The sequence below is a fragment of the Salmo salar genome, chromosome 20, assembly GCF_965601325.2.
Source record: "Salmo salar chromosome 20, fSalSal1, whole genome shotgun sequence".
In the NCBI taxonomy this organism is placed as follows: domain Eukaryota; kingdom Metazoa; phylum Chordata; class Actinopteri; order Salmoniformes; family Salmonidae; genus Salmo; species Salmo salar.
The window spans coordinates 38,790,614-38,807,836 of NC_138310.1; the positions used below are offsets into that span (position 1 = coordinate 38,790,614).

Genomic DNA, 17,223 nt, shown 5'->3' on the forward strand with positions numbered 1-17,223 from the left:
ACCCCTCTACCTAAATACATAGCCCAAACCACATCAAACAAACACCCCCTGCCACGTCCTGACCAAACTATAATAACAAATAACCCCCATTACTGGTCAGGACGTGACAGCTGCATACTTGTCAAGTTCATTTTCCATACGTGACCATCCAATAAAATTGATGCAGAGACCAGTTGACCATGGTTGGTGTCCACTGATTTCAGATCTAACCTTTTGACCTCTCTCCTATGTTTCAGTCTGTGGTGATGAAGGAAGGTAACAAGCTGAAGGTCTCTCTGAAGGGGATTAAAAATGTCACAGATCTGGTGGATGCAAACACCATCGTCAACGTGAGTCCAGGGGCATATGTATGAGGGGTTCATTTAACAACACTATTTTAGGGTTCATTTATCATTAAATTATGAATTAATTAATTGTTTATGACTGATGTGACATGAATTCAATTCAACCCTTTGCCGCCACCTGTGCTCTTATTACAGCCTTATTAGCCCTATAGGCCTACTGTACTGGCATGGATATATTGAGTGTAATGATTAAATGTATCCACTAGATGAAGCTCTTTCTCTTTTCCGATCATGACTGTAGCTGGCACCGCAGCAAACGAATGTGCACTGGATTAATATAATTTAAAAGGCATGGAATAGTCTGGTCTCACTGCAATGCATTGTAATAGCATTTTACATACTTCGGTAGAACTTCAGGGAAAATTGAGAAATTCAGCAATAATGAGACACCAATGGTGGAATTTGGAAGAATATGGATCAGTGGAACAGTGGGATTCAGTGCATTAGGAAATCAGCACACAAAGCCAACAATTGATTTCTCAACAATTTTAATGTGACTTTACTTTTTTTATATAAAGTTAAAAAAGCCCAGCAGTGTAGAAAATAAAGCTAGAATTCTTAATTGAAACAATAACAAAGCGGTCACCCCTCCTCTGTTTTGGTATGAAGCCGATAGATGGGCCTGGAGAAATATAACCACTCTCAAATTGATATACAGAGCTATGGATGCAAGGACTGACCATCCACAATATAATAATTATAGTTTTACCCATGTTTTAAAGCTATACAGTGTTTGTTTACATTTCCATTGTTTACAAACATTGGAGTAAAAAAGCTTATATTTTGGGTTCTCATGGAGTGACAGTTGAACTAACTCATGAGGCATTTAGAAGTTATATTCTTCAAGAATCAATAGGTATTTATAATTGATTTATAAGTCCAAAAATAGATATAGCAACTAAGGATTCTAGCTTTAAAGCTTTGGTAGGGCCGTCCATCTAGTCTGTTACAATATAAGGGTTACCAGACGGGTCCGAATCCTTCCATTAAAGGGCCCATAATAGTTTAAAAGTGGCTTCTCCAATTTCTAGTGATTTTGAAAATGCAAGTTGGGTTAAAGCAATGGTGGATGTGTTTTGGGAATTTGATTTTACTAGTTCTTTCACACCAGTGTAGCTGACAAGGGGATACAGAGAGGGGATATGAGGGAATGGGTTTCCCAGCTACAGTATGGTTGGTGAGGAGCCATGGGTGTTGGAACTGAGAAGGGTTGATTCCTCTGACAATCTGTATGTAAACTGATATCAGGGTGTGTACTGTGTACACTGCTATGCTATTGTGTGTGTCTGTGTGTCTGTGTGTGTGTGTGGTGTGTGTGTGTGTGTGAGATCACTTCTTCTGCCGGCGGAAGAGATTCTTGACGCTCTCCGCCATAGGTTCGTTCATCATGCTCATTGGCTGGTTCTTCAGGGCAGCCTCCCGCATACTTTTGTAAATATACTCATTCTCTCTAAACATCCTCAACTCCATTTCTGTCTGCATACGCATAGCCTAGGGAGAGGGGGAGGGATCAGGTCGTCAAGGTGACTTACTTTAATCTTGGAGATTGTTCCATGTGTGTGTGTGTTTCTATGTGAGAATGCATGTGTGTGTGTGTGCATGTCTCATGTCTTACCTCAAGGTCTTTGGTGATGGGATGTGTGGGTCCGTGTGTTCTCTGCAGGATGGCATAGGCCTTACAGATCATGCCGTGTCCCACCTCTATCTTCCCTGCCTGCCAGTGGGTCACTCCTGCCCTCATGGTTGCCATCCCCAGGTGGGCGTTGCATGGATGGTATAGCTTGCTGTCAAAATGTGATACAGTGATACATTTAATTACACTGTTTTTTCTTCTAAACTCTGAAAAGAGGTTTCTTATGGTCAATTGTACTTACTTGTATCCGTCCACCATTTTGCGTGCATAGTCAGCGGCCTCGTCAATAAACTGCAGGTAGGCTAACACCTCGCTGGCTGTGCTCCACATCCTTAGCTGGTAGATGTGTGTATCAGCCAACACTGGCTCCTGTTTCTCCATACACTCCCTGCATATCTTAATAACCTGGGAGGAGAGGAGAGAGGAGGAGAGCGGGAGGGTTGATTTAGGCTTGGAATCCAGTGTGTGTGTGTGTGTGTGTGTGTGTGTTTATGTTGTACCTCATGGTAGTTCCCCTCCAAGCGAGCCTTATCCATCTTCTGCAGCATCTGCAGACTGTACTCTGTTACCTCCTTCACCTGCTCCTCTGGTACCTACAGCACAAGAGAGGACAGGAGAAGACAGGAGAGGACAGGAGAGGACAGGAGAGGACAGAAAAGGACAGGAGAGGAGAGAAGAGGACAGGAGAGGACAGTAGAGGAGAAAATAGAACAGGAGATGAGAGGAGAGAAGAGGACAGGAGGGTACAGGAGAGGAGAGGACAGGAGAGGTCAGGAGAAGAGAGAAGAGGACATGAGAGTACAGGAGAGGAGAGAAGAGGACAGAAGAGGAGAGAAAAGGACAGGAGAGGAGTGAAGAAGACAGGAGAGGACAGTAGAGGACAGAAGAGGAGAAAATAGGACAGGAGATGAAAGGAGAGGAGAGAAGAGGACAGGAGAGTACAGGAGAGGAGAGGACAGGAGAGGTCAGGAGAGGCGAGAAGAGGACATGAGAGGGGAGAAGAGGACAGGAGAGGAGAGAAGAGGACAGGAGAGGAGAGAAGAGGACAGGAGAGGAGAGGAGAAAAGGAAAGGAGAGGAGAGGAGGACAGGAGATGAGAGGAGAGAAGAGGACAGGAGTGGACAGGAGAGTAGAGGACAGGAGAGGAGAGAAGAGGACAGGAGAGGACAGGAGAGGACAGTAGAGGACAGTAGAGGAGAGGAGAAAAAAGGAAAGGAGAGGAGGACAGGAGATGAGAGGAGAGAAGAGGACAGGAGGGGACAGGAGAGTAGAGGACAAGAGAGGTCAGGACATGAGAGGAGAGGAGAGAAGCGAACAGGAGAGGAGAGAATAGGACAGGATAGGACAGTGGAGGTCAGGAGAGGAGAGGAGAGGAGCCCTGGTTTAGAGAAAAATATTATTCTTCTGCTCTGCTCCCACCTCCCCCAGACACACACACACACACACACACACACACACACACACACACACACACACACACACACACACACACACACACACACACACACACACACACACACACACACACACACACACACTCATTGGAAGGAGCACAGTCAGCCGTAGTGCAGTGGTCCTGGAGCTTGTCTAAGTGCCTTGCTCAAATCAAATCACAATTTATTGGCCGCATACACATATTTACTAGATGAAATTGCGGGTGTAGCGAAATACTTGTGTTTTTAGCTCCAACAGTGCAGTAATATCTAGCAATACACAACAATCCACACAAATGTAAAAAGTAAAATAATGGAATTAAGAATGTCCAATGACTACGGAGTATAAATATACAGTACCAGTAAAAAGGTTGGACATACCTGCTCATTCATGGGTTTTTCTTTATTTTTTACTGTTTTCTACATTGTAGAATAATAGAGAAGACATCAAAACTATGAAATAACACATATGGAATAATGTAGTAACCAAAAAAGTGTTAAACAAATCAAAACATATTTGAAATTTCACATTCTTGAAAGTAGCCACCCTTTGCCTTGATGACAGCTTTGCACCCTCTTGGCATTCTCTCAATCAGCTTCAAGATGTAGTCACCTGGAAAGCATTTCAATTAACAGGTGTGCCTTGTTAAAAGTTAATTTGTGGAATTTCTTTCTGTCTTAAAACTTCTTCAGGATCAGTGGGTCCCCTGCGGGCGGTTGAGCTAACATATGCTAATTGCATTAGCCTGAGGTTGTAAGCAACAAGAAAATTTCCCAGGACATAGACATGTCTGGTATTGGCAGAAAGCTTAAATTCTTGTTAATCTAACGGCACTGTCGAATTTACAGTAGCTATTACAGTGAAAGAATACCAAGCTATTGAGAGTGCACAGTTTTGAACATGAAAAGTTATTAATAAACGAATAAGGCACATTTGGGCGGTCTAGATACAACATTTTGAACAGAAATAAAATGGTTCATTGGATCAGTCTAAAAATGTGTACATACACTGCTGCCATCTAGTGGCCAAAATCTAAATTGCACCTGGGCTGGAATAATACATTATGGCCTTTCTCTTGAATTTCAAAGATGATGGTACAATAACAATACAAAAAAAAAATATCTTTGTATTTTCTTTTACCAGATTTAATGTGTTATATTCTCCTACATTCCTTTCACATTTACACAAACTTCAAAATGTTTCCTTTCAAATGTTACCAAGAAAATGCATATCCTTGCTTCAGGGCCTGAGCTACAGGCAGTTAGATTTGGGTATGTCATTTTAGGCAAAAATTGAAAAAAAGGGACAGATTCTTAAGAGTTTGAGCCATTAAGTTGTGTTGTGACAAGGTAGGGGTGGTATACAGAAGATAGCCTTATTTGGTAAAAGATCAAGTCCATATTATGGCAAGAACAGCTCAAATAAGCAAAGAGAAACAACAGTCCATCATTACTTTAAGACATGAAGGTCAGTCAATCCGTAAAATGTCAAGAACTTTGAAAGTTTCTTCAAGTGTGGTAGCAAAAACCATCATGCGCTATGATGAAACTGGCTCTCATGAGGACTGCCACAGGAAAGAAAGACCCAGAGTTACCTCTGCTGCAGAGGATAAGTTCATTAGAGTTAACTGCACCTCAGATTGCAGCCCAAATAAAGTTCAAGTAACAGACACATCTCAACATCAACTGTTCAGAGAAGACTATGTGAATCAGGCCTTCATGGTCTGATTGCTGCAAAGAAACCCATACTAAAGGACACTAATAATAATAAGAGACTTGCTAGGGCCAAGAAGCACGAGCAATGGACATTAAACCGGTGGAAATCTGTCCTTTGGTGTCATGAGTCCAAATTTGAGATTTTTGGTTGCAACCGCCTTGTCTTTGTGAAATGCAGAGTAGGTGAACGGATTATTTCTGCATGTGTGGTTCCCACAATGAAGCACGGAGGAGGATGTGTGATGTGTGGGGGGGCTTTGCTGGTGACTCTGTCAGTGATTTATTTAGAATTCAAGGCACACTTAACCAGCATGGCTACCACAGCATTCTGCAGAGATACGACATCCCATTTGGTTTGCGCTTAGTGGGACTATCATTTGTTTTTCAACAGAACAATGACCCAACACACCTCCAGGCTGTGTAAGGGCTATTTGACCAAGGAGAGTGATGGAGTGCTGCATCAGATGACCTGGCCTCCACAATCACATGACCTCAACCCAATTGAGATGGCTTGGGATGAGTTGGACTGCAGAGTGAAGGAAAAGCAGCCACACGTGCTCAACACATGGAAAAGCATTCCTCATGAAGCTGGTTGAGAGAATGCTATAAGTGTTTAAAGCTGTCATCAAGGCAAAGGGTGGCTACTTTCAAGAATCTCAAATATAAAATATATTTTGATTTGTTTAACACTTTTTTGGTTACTACATAATTCCATATGTGTTATTTCATCGTTTTGATGTCTTCACTACTACTCTACAATGAAGAAAATAGTACAAATAAAGAAAAACCCTTGAATGAGTAGGTGTTCTAGAACTTTTGACCGGTAGAGTATGTGTGCTGGAATACATGTGCGGGTAGTATATAATGTGTCACTAGACATGTCTCACATGTCAGTCTGGTCTTGTCAAAATTACACACTGATTGACACCGATGACAACACGTTATTATCACGTGACAATGCATTGTGCCTTGTTACCAATGTCACCGTTGCAGATGCTCAATAATGTTCTCTGTTTTCATAATGATGCCATTTGTGAACATACTGACTGACAAAAGCCCTAGGAACAGAATTCTAATTCTATAGTCCCAGTACTCTAATGTTAGGGTATTGCTTTTATGATCGTAGTCGTCGAGGGCAGCTGTCTTGGCTGGCTTTTGTCCTGAGTCTGACCTCTCAAGCAGTGACTCATCTAGGTGTAGGAAAGAATGTGAGTGGACTCATGGCCTATTAGCAACTTTAAAGTGGTTTGATTTTATGTTACAGCTAGCAGTGATTTAGCCTACAGCAAGTCAACACATTCCCACAAGGCCTAGTACAGGATGTGATGTTCATAAATCGAAAGCAACACAAGGTTCAGTTCTTTTCAGTTCAACTTTAAATAATAATCAGTCCTAGGACCCATCATTTGATCCTATCATAATAAGTCATGCACTGAACCCAGTGGAATATTTGTTGGTCAAATTTAAATGACATACATGGGTGGATTTCACATTCACATGCTCCTACCTTTACCCCGTCCACCACCTTGCCTCCCATCTTGAGGTCATCTTTGATGTGACCTTTACAGTGTTCACAGGTGCAGTCAAAGAAGTAATGCATTTTTAGCTGTCTCTGTCTGTCCTCAGTCACGTTCAGGAAATCCACATAGGACACTGTCACCTCCTCACCCGGCTCGATCTTGCCCAGGGCACGCAGCTCAATCCTGGGGTGAGGAGAGGGGCAGAGAGGGGGTTATGTGGGGTGCATCTCAATAGTCTAAAATTGAATTCTGAGATGAACCCGTAGCTACAGTTGTAGATCACTGACATGTGACAATGCACAGATCACCTGAGGGGTCTTAGGCAACATTTGTTTACATTTTTACACAGATCTTTTCATCAATATTTCCAAATACCAGCATAGAATTTGCTACCATCTACTATCACTCCCACGGCACTCTGTACAAGACAGACAAGGAGACAGAGGGAGATAGACAGAGAGACAGAGAGAAAGGGAGACAGAGGGAGACAGAGGGTGACAGAGGCAGACAGACGGAGACAGAAGGAGACAGGGTGACAAAGCGGGACAGAGTGAGACAGAGATAGACAGACAGCGGGAGACAGAGGGAAACCCAAACACAATGTTCAGTGAAGAGCCAACAGCACAAAAGGAAGACATGAAGACAGGTGGACATTCCTTATGTTTGCTGAGCTTAGCTTGCAAACAGGTGGTGCTAGTGACTTGCAGGACTGGAGTGGTGGAAAGGGGGAGGGCAGAGCCATATATATCTAAAGATATGACTCTGGGAGAGGTAGGTGGAGTTGTAACTGAATTAGTAAGTTAGCAAGTGTTGCAGATGAGGATTTGTGAAACTCACTCCTCATTTACAATGGTGCCCTGACCCCAATCTGCAATTGCTCTAAGATGAATGCTGGGGTCGCTGCGGAGTGAGTTTAGGGGGTGAATGTAGCAGTTGGGGATCTGTGAAAATCCTCCACCTGAAGTGTCTCCACTTCACGAAATCACGACTGGGTAAGACACTTCAGGAAGGTGGTCATGTGTGTTTGCGAGGCAGAGGTCCTGGGTTTGAGCCTCAGTATGGGGTCGAATCAGGAGGAAGCAGTGTGATGTCCTTTACGCAAGCAACCATTTTTGATATGGTGAAGCAACTCAACTTTAAACTTGAAGTCAGGTCTTACTGAGCCCTTCCTATGAAGAACCCTGTTTCAAGTTTATCTCTGATAGTGATGCATCATAGGAGGGATGGGTGTGAGGTTTTTATTGATGATGTTGGAGATGAGGATTCATGATGGTGAGATTTTAATTGATGATATTTAGGAAGTTGTTGGGGTTATACTATTGTACCAGAAAGACCCACCTCATCTGAGAGTGATACACAGTATTCACAGCCGACTGACTGAAAGACAAAGCAAGAAGCAGTTTACACCCACACACACACACACACACACACACACACACACACACACACACACACACACACACACACACACACACACACACACACACACACACACACACACACACACACACACACACACACACACACACACACACACACACACACACACACACACACACACACACACACACACACACACACACACACGGTGTCCCTACTGTTATTGAATTGCAGTACATACTTGCCATGGTTGAGGATGACAGTGCAGTTAGGCCAGCAGTCATGGTTGACCAGACACAGGTTAGGGAACAGACCCACTCCCACGGCATTTAGACCTCTCTGGTCACTCACTGTGAAGCCATTACAGTTGATCTATGAGGGATGGAGAGCAACAGATGGACAGATGAAAAAAATGAAAGTGATAGAATAAGAAGAAATAGGACGAGAAACAGGTAGAAATGGAGAGAAGAAAGAGAAGAGGGAAGAACCTACCACTCCAAAGATGTGCGAGATGTCGTCTACACGGTGTTGCTTGCTGTTGCGTGGCCAGTAGTCCAAGAAGTTGTGGATGTCCACCTTCAGCTCCTTCAGATCATCCTCAGGCATGTCACTGATGTGGTTCTCCAGATCATCCAATGAGGTCATCTGCATGTCTGACATGACACCGCCCTCTTTATCGAGGCGCCACATGATGCGGGCGGCCAAACTGACAGGGACACGGAACATGAGTTGTTAGGTCAAACCTTAATGCTCATCCATAACATGATAATGACTCAATTGACAGTAAACTATTCAACATTGCACACTTTCTATCCCCCTGCATCCCACATACCCCCTCTCTTGCTCCCCATGCACCCCCCTAAGTCTTTGGCTCCTCTCTCTCTCCATCTCTCTGCTTATCTTCCACACGTCCTCTTCATCCCTCTATTCCCCCTCACCTCACCTCACCCACTGCCCACAAGTGCCACCCACACACACAATCCCTCCTCACCGGATGTTCTCATTGGGTGCCTTGCCGAAGTTGTCCCCGATGGCCCCGAAAGCCTTGATGGCTCCACACTCCAGCTTGTGTTCCTTCCAGCCGGCGCTCTGGCATGTCTTGTCACAGTACTGGGCGAACTTACACTGGCCACAGCGCTGCAGCTTGTCCTGTCTACGGAAACAGCTGTGGCAGATCTTGTCTGCAAGACTGGAGAGAGAGATAAGAGAGAGAGGAATGAGAGGAGAAAGAGCAAGAGAGAGAGAGAGACAGAAAGAGAGAAGAGAGAGGGAGAGAGTCAGACAAGAGAGAGTGAGGGGAGTATGAAGGATGTGAATGGAAGAGAGGGATATATGGAGTTATAGAGTTCCTATAGGCCTACTGCAAGCCACATGAGGTTTAACCAACTCAGTGGCCTTGTGGTCCTCAGTGGCCTTGTGGGGTGTACTTGTACAACAGAGAAGGCTGTTGAGAGGAGCTATATGAGGAAAGGCTCATTGTAATGGTTGGAATGGAATAAATGGAACGATATCAAGCACATCAAACATATGGAAACCACGTTTGACTCTGTTCCGTTAATTCCATTTCAGCCATTACAATGAGCCAGTCCTCCTATTGCTCCTCCCAGTAGCCTCTTCTGTTGTACACGCTACAGAAATAGGAGATTTGGGCCTTCTGGTGCCAACAAAGTTTACTTGTCCAATGCTTAATTACTTACATGAGATTGAGGCTAGTTCCATGATCCACAGCAGGGGAAGAAGGATGGGAAAGTACATCCCCACATGACTTCATGTGATGACCTTTGACCCTATGTCTCTGTCCCCTGCTGAGGTCATAGCGCTCTGATCTTGTTGTTCACAAACTGATTTGTACCTATAATATCTTTTGAAGTTTGTTGTGTGTCTCCAGATAAACAAAAAATGATTCTAGCTAATATAATTACACAGAAGAAGCTCCACCACAATAATACTGTATTTTGCTTCATGTGACCTCACCTATCCGGGCCTGTCCCACTGCCCTGAGAACATGTGATGTGACAACAGGCCAGTTCATATGGCTGTCGTCTAACTGTCATGTCCAATCATGTGCAGATGACAGAGAAAACTACAGCATAGTGCAGTGTAGAACAGTACAGTGCAGTAATATGGTAAAGTGCTGTATCTTCAACTAAACGATGGCAGGCTTTAGCCTATGTGTCAGCATGCATGGGACCTGTGTGTGACCTGTCCTCATCACCATTTTACACTATGTAAATGTTTTGAACTAATTATATGTGGCTGTGAATAACACATGTTAATGGTTGCAGCCCAATTCTGATCTTTAGCCCAATTAATGGCAAAAGATTTGATCAGATTGGCCAAAATACCAATAAGTGGCAAAGTTTCAGAATTGGGCTGCCTGTGTAAACGCAGCCATTAAGACATATAACAAGGGATCGGTATATTGGGCTCATGTGTGGTCGCCCATGCATTAGGAGTTAGTCATGTCTCATGTGCCAAGCCAAACCCCATCCATACTGAAGCATCTTCTTACCTGTCAAAGACAACTGCGGCAAAAGGGGGTTCTGAGAAAAGAACATCTCCGGAAAGCAGCTCTTTAGTGGCTCTAAGACCCCTCCCCTTTCCGGGTGAGTCAAACACCTCAACGTTGTCCATGTCAGGTGTGGTGGTCCGGTCCGAGAGACAGAGAAACAGTCCGTTAGGTTAAGGAGACAGAGCGAGAGAGACTGGAAGCGAGTACTGTATGGGTGTCCTCTACAAAGTATATCTTCCACGTTCTTCAACAACTACACATTCCACACCCCAATCTTCTAAAATAGACTTCCACCACTTGAGCTGAACCAAGTCAGATAGAGAAGGGGGTTGGTGTGGGTTTGAAGGGTGGCACTAAATTAGTCTTGATAGAACCCTAGACCAAAATCACTACAATCACATTCTAATGTCCTAAAAGTTCAACTACCATTTTTGAGAAAGTTACCATTACTATAGGTTTTATTGTTATTTTCCTTTGATCTGCTGAAACCCCCCCCACACACATTGTCCTGAGTTGGTCTCTCCTGGGTCCTGGGGAGTATTTTGGTCTCTCAGTTGGGCCTGTCTGTCAGGAGTCAGTTGTGGTGACGTTGGACAGCTGCTGGAAGCTAGTCAGACCCAGTACCACACTATCTCCTTTCCTCCACCACGTTCTGGTACTTTCTCTCTCTATCTCTTTCTATCTCTATCTATGACTAGGTGGGGTGTCAAGTATGATATCATAAGGCCAGGTGAATATCATTAACCCCTGTTTAAGATCTTTAGGGCTACCATGTCCAAGAATATGAGATTGACAGTGTTACTTTAAACAAATTAAATAAGATATCTTCATAAACTTGGCAGAAGACAAAGTCTATTTAAAAAAGTCTTACTTTAGTCCTACTCTAGTCTCCTTCTCAGCTCATTTATCACCTGATTTATCACCTGATTAACAAAAGGCACATTTCAATAGGTGGTCCAGGTATCCTCATGACATGGCACAGGTTTTGTTCCTCATGCAAGGGGGAAGGCCGATGACACCAGAAATCCCCATCAGACCAATTCCTTGAATTCCCTACTCCTTGAAGTTTGCAGTTGTGTCTAGAAAACACTATTTAGCTAAAAACGCATTTCTTGAACTTGGCATCACAAATAATTCACACAAACGGAGACAAAGGCAAAGGTGCACAGGAAAAACATGTATTTTCTTTACCCTTTCGTGTGTGTACTTTTTTGCATTTATACTTTGGGTATTGCTTTTGAACAGTTAACATTTATTTTGAACAGTAAAAGTAAGAAAATGTCTGGAGGAAGTCCTTAAGTGTCACATTAATGGCAATCATGATGATTATTTTCATTCATGATGTGTACATTGCAAGGTGTACAATGAAGAATATGTGTACCATTTCTTAAGAGGACTTAAGCTTGAAAGAAAGTTACATTATTTTGCCATAATAACACTGTATGAGACATCTGCCACACAGTATATTATCATTTGTAGCAACATATGTAAGGAGGTTATATTCTGATTCCGTTCTGATTGTGACCCCATTTACACTTTGAAACGTAAAGCATTGAAGGGCCTCTATCAGCTGACTGACCATGAAGGGTCTGCTCAGTGCACTGTTCATGCTCTCTTCTTTTAGCCAGGAGTCGGCAGTCAGGACAGAGACGAAAACAGCTCAAGTCTGATAACAATAGACATTCCATTTATAGAAAAGCACACGGTTTTAGATACAAAGAGTAGGCTTTGAAATTGAAATGCTTGAAAGAGAAGTAAGGCTATTAGACTTCTATTCTAGCTGTCTTTACCCTTAAGGAAAACCCACATGAAGTGTTCCAAAAACACATTAAATTTCATGTGAAATCAAGTGATCTTATGCGAAGTTAATGTGATAACATGTGACAACATGTAAAGCAACATGTGATAACATGAAACTAAACATGAAAACGTGAAATTTCATGTGAAATCAAGTGATTTTCCACATGTCAAATAATGTGTTTTTTCTGTAGGGGTAGACTTACACCACGTTACTCAGTGGGTTTGCTTCTTATTTGACCTCTGTCTGTCTCAGTCCTGTCTTTGACATTAGGTTAGGTTTCATAAGACACTGTGTCAGCCCTAAGGCATGCATGTACCGGTAATAGACCTGTTATCAGTGACAGCCTTCCTCAAAGGAATATCACAGTAGCATGGTAACATTTGAAAAATATGTTTGAATATAGTAATACAGTTTGGTAACAAAGCACAACACAATAATATTCCTAAAACAGCCCCAGTACTTGGCCAGAGAATGGATTTGATCTGCCTGTCAATGGAACCTTATTTCTGTGTTTGAAAGAGCAAGTAAACAATTTGTCATTTAGACTAAGGAGGTCATAACCCAACCTACATTTTTGTGGTACCGCCTTTTATGTTTTTAAAATTATGTTACGATTTGTTGTGTCTATGGAGAGCGTCTAACACATTTTATACTTACTGGATTTGAAAGAGGTGGCAGGTAGCCTAGCACTTAAGACCTTTGGGCCAGTAACTGAAATGTTGCTGGTTTGAATCCCCGAGCCAACTATGTGAAAACTCTGTCAATGTGCCATTGAGCAAGGCACTTAACCCTAATTGCTCTGGATAAGAGCATCTGCTAAAATGAAAGAGAGATATAACAAACACGTTCTTGTTTGAATTGAGTCATTGATTATCTTGGTTAACCCAAAACTAAATCCTTCCGTAATTGGTAAACTGCTGGATTAAGTTCTGGGTTCATACATTTTAAAGGGTGACTGAACTTTCAGATTTTGCCTTGTTTTTCAGCTTGGTCATTAAGAAATGCAGTGGCCATGACTGAAGCCAAACAAGAGTTGTGGTCGTCTATTGTGTGTGTGTACATTCACTCTACCAAAACAGGACAAAGTTACAGTCATTCACCCTTCTAGATAATGTGAAACAGTCTAACCAGGTCTTGTGTCTTGAAGTCGCCTAGACAAGCTAGCAAGCAAGCCAACTTCTTTCGCCAATTAGCTTCAGCGGCTGGTGTGCCACTGTGGCAATGTTGGTTTGACATTGGATAGCCTATCCTTGGGGCTAGTTAGGGACCGTCAATAATTTATATTTATATTATCATGTTGCAGATCTTTCAGTTGCCCCATTTAATGCTTTAAATATTTTTTAAATTCATTTCTAAAATGTTGGTTTGAGGTTTTTAAGTCATTGATATTTGGAGCTATTGACATTTTTTACTATTGTCCCATGTATATTGTGTACTTTACTGATAGTCCCTAACAATCCCAATAGGGATATTGAATGTCAAATCAAATTGACCATGGACAGTGGTGTAAAGGACTTAAGTAAAAATACTTTAAAGTACTACTTAAGTCGTGTTTTTGGGTATCTGTACTTTACTTTACTATTTATACACTGCTCAAAAAAATAAAGGGAACACTTAAACAACACAATGTAACTCCAAGTCAATCACACTTCTGTGAAAACAAACTGTCGACTTAGGAAGCAACACTGATTGACAATAAATTTCACATGCTGTTGTGCAAATGGAATAGACAACAGGTGGAAATTATAGGCAATTAGCAAGACACCCCCAATAAAGGAGTGGCTCTGCAGGTGGTGACCACAGACCACTTCTCCGTTCCTATGCTTCCTGGCTGATGTTTTGGTCACTTTTGAATGCTGGCGGTGCTTTCACTCTAGTGGTAGCATGAGACGGAGTCTACAACCCACACAAGTGGCTCAGGTAGTGCAGCTCATCCAGGATGGCACATCAAGGCGAGCTGGGGCAAGAAGGTTTGCTGTGTCTGTCAGCGTAGTGTCCAGAGCATGGAGGCGCTACCAGGAGACAGGCCAGTACATCAGGAGACATGGAGGAGGCCGTAGGAGGGCAACAACCCAGCAGCAGGACCGCTACCTCCGCCTTTGTGCAAGGAGGAGCAGGAGGAGCACTGCCAGAGCCCTGCAAAATGACCTCCAGCAGGCCACAAAGGTGCATGTGTCTGCTCAAACGGTCAGAAACAGACTCCATGAGGGTGTTATGAGGGCCTGACGTCCACAGGTGGGGGTTGTGCTTACATCCCAACACCGTGCAGGACGTTTGGCATTTGCCAGAGAACACCAAGATTGGCAAATTCGCCACTGGCGCCCTGTGCTCTTCACAGATGAAAGCAGGTTCACACTGAGCACGTGACAGACGTGACAGAGTCTGGAGACGCCGTGGAGAACGTTCTGCTGCCTGCAACATCCTCCAGCATGACCGGTTTGGCGGTGGGTCAGTCATGGTGTGGGGTGGCATTTCTTTGGGGGGCCGCACAGCCCTCCATGGGCTCACCACAGGTAGCCTGACTGCCATTAGGTACCGAGATGAGATCCTCAGACCCCTTGTGAGACCATATGCTGGTGCGGTTGGCCCTGGGTTCCTCCTAATGCAAGACAATGCTAGACCTCATGTGGCTGGAGTGTGTCAGCAGTTCCTGCAAGAGGAAGGCATTGATGCTATGAACTGGCCCGCCCGTTCCCCAGACCTAAATCCAATTGAGCACATCTGGGACATCATGTCTCGCTCCATCCACCAACGCCACGTTGCACCACAGACTGTCCAGGAGTTGGCGGATGCTTTAGTCCAGGTCTGGGAGGAGATCCCTCAGGAGACCATCCGCCACCTCATCAGGAGCATGCCCAGGCGTTGTAGGGAAGTCATACAGGCACGTGGAGGCCACACACACTACTGAGCCTCATTTTGACTTGTTTTAAGGACATTACATCAAAGTTGGATCAGCCTGTAGTGTGGTTTTCCACTTTAATTTTTAGTGTGACTCCAAATCCAGACCTCCATGGGTTGATAAATTGGATTTCCATTGATTATTTTTGTGTGATTTTGTTGTCAGCACATTCAACTATATAAAGAAAAAGTATTTAATAAGATTATTTCATTCATTCAGATCTAGGATGTGTTATTTTAGTGTTCACTTTATTTTTTTGAGCAGTATATTTTACTTTCACTTCACTACATTCATAGAGAAGAAAATGTACTTTTTTCTCCATACATTTTCCTTGACACCCAAAAGTACTCATTACATTTTGAATGCTTAGCAGGACAGACAAATGGTCCAGTTCACTCACTTGTTTGAGTGTTGGAATGTGCCACTTGATATCCGTACATAAAAAAAATAAGAAAATGGTGCCATCTAGATTCACAAGTCCTCAACTGGCAGGTTCATAAAATAGGTTCATAAAACATCAATCTCAAAGTCAACAGTGAATAGGCAACTCCGGGATGCTGGCCTTCTAGGCAGAGTTACAAAGAAAAAGCCATATCTCAGACTGACCAATAAAAAGAAAAGATTAAGATGGGCAAAAGAACACAGACACTGGACAGAGATATGGCTTTTCCTTTGCAACTCTGCCAAAAAGGCCTGCATCCTGGAGTCACCTCTTCACTGTTGACATTGCGACTGGTGTTTTGCGGGTACTATTTAATGAAGCTTCCAGTTGAGGACTTGTGAGGCGTCTGTTTCTCAAACTAGACACTCTAATGTACTTGTCCTCTTGCTCAGTTGTGCACCGGGGCCTCCAACTCCTCTTTCTCTTCTGGTTAGAGACAGTTTGCACTGTTCTGTGAAGGGTGTAGTACCCAGTGTTGTACGAGATCTTCAGTCTCTTGGCAATTTCTCGCATGGAATAGCTTTCATTACTCAGAACAAGAATAGACTGATGAGTTTCAGAAGAAAGATCTTTGTTTCTGGCCATTTTGAGCCTGTAATCGAACCCACAAATGCTGATGCTCCAGATGTTAATTGAATTTTAAAAAATTTATTTAACCTTTATTTAACCAGATAGGCCAGTTGACAACAAGTTCTCTTTCACAACTGTGACCTGCGAAGATAAAGCAAAGCAGTGTGACAAAAACAACAACACAGTTACACATAAACAAACGTACAGTCAATAACAAAATAGAAAATCTATGTACAGTGTGTGCAAATGTAGAAGAGTAGGGAGGTAAGGCAATAAATAAGCCATAGAGGCGAAATAATTACAATTTAGCAATTAAACACTGTTGGATAGATGTGCAGATGATGATGTACAAGTAGAGATACTGGGGTGCAAAAGAGCAAGAGGATAACTAACAATATGGGGATGAGGAAGTTGGGTGTGCTGTTTACAGATTGGCTATGTACAGGTACAGTGATCAGTAAGCTGCTCTGACAGCTGATGCTTAAAGTTAGAGAGAGAGATATAAGACTCCAGCTTCAGTGATTTTTGCAATTCGTTCCAGTCATTGGCAGCAGAGAACTGGAAGGAAAGGCGGCCAAAGGAAGTGTTGGCTTTGGGGATGACCAGTGAAATATACCTGCTGGAGCGCGTACTACGGGTGGGTGTTGCTATTCTGACCAGTGAGCTGGGATAAGGCGGGGCTTTACCTAGCAAAGGCTTATAGATGACCTGGAGCCAGTGGGTTTGGTGACGAATATGTAGTGAGGGCCAGCCAACGAGAGCATACAGGTCGCAGTGGTAGGTAGTATATGGGGTTTGGTGACAAAACGGATGGCACTGTGATAGATTACACCCAATTTTGCTGAGTAGAGTGTTGGAGGTTATTTTGTAAATGACATCGCCGAAGTCAAGGATCGGTAGGATAGTCAGTTTTATGAGGGTATGTTTGGCAGCGTGAGTGAAGGAGGCTTTGTTACGAAATAGGAAGCCAATT

At 43.2% G+C, this 17,223-nt stretch overlaps 1 protein-coding gene across 3 annotated transcripts; it reads right to left on the bottom strand.

Moving 5' to 3' along the window:
- Positions 1 to 815: 815 nt before the first annotated feature.
- smyd1b (SET and MYND domain containing 1b) lies at positions 816 to 10,798 on the bottom strand. Of its 3 annotated transcripts, XM_014161753.3 has the most exons (10): positions 10,539 to 10,798; positions 9,018 to 9,215; positions 8,519 to 8,732; positions 8,268 to 8,398; positions 7,985 to 8,023; positions 6,634 to 6,829; positions 2,478 to 2,570; positions 2,219 to 2,382; positions 1,960 to 2,128; positions 816 to 1,835 (listed from the first exon to the last, which is right to left on the bottom strand). In XM_014161753.3, exons 1-10 carry the CDS (start codon positions 10,658 to 10,660, stop codon positions 1,674 to 1,676), a joined length of 1,488 nt encoding a protein of 495 aa, XP_014017228.1. In that variant the 5' UTR covers positions 10,661 to 10,798; the 3' UTR covers positions 816 to 1,673.
- Positions 10,799 to 17,223: the final 6,425 nt, after the last annotated feature.

Excerpts from the sequence above, each read along its gene's own strand:
- smyd1b (XM_014161753.3), bottom strand. The coding sequence starts at position 10,660 with ATGGACAACGTTGAGGTGTTTGACTCACCCGGAAAGGGGAGGGGTCTT. Across the intron at positions 8,024-8,267 it reads GTCATCCTCAACCATGGCAA|TCAGTCGGCTGTGAATACTG; the intron begins GTATGTACTGCA and ends TTTGTCTTTCAG. Across the intron at positions 2,571-6,633 it reads AGGTGGTGGACGGGGTAAAG|GTACCAGAGGAGCAGGTGAA; the intron begins GTAGGAGCATGT and ends CTTGTGCTGTAG.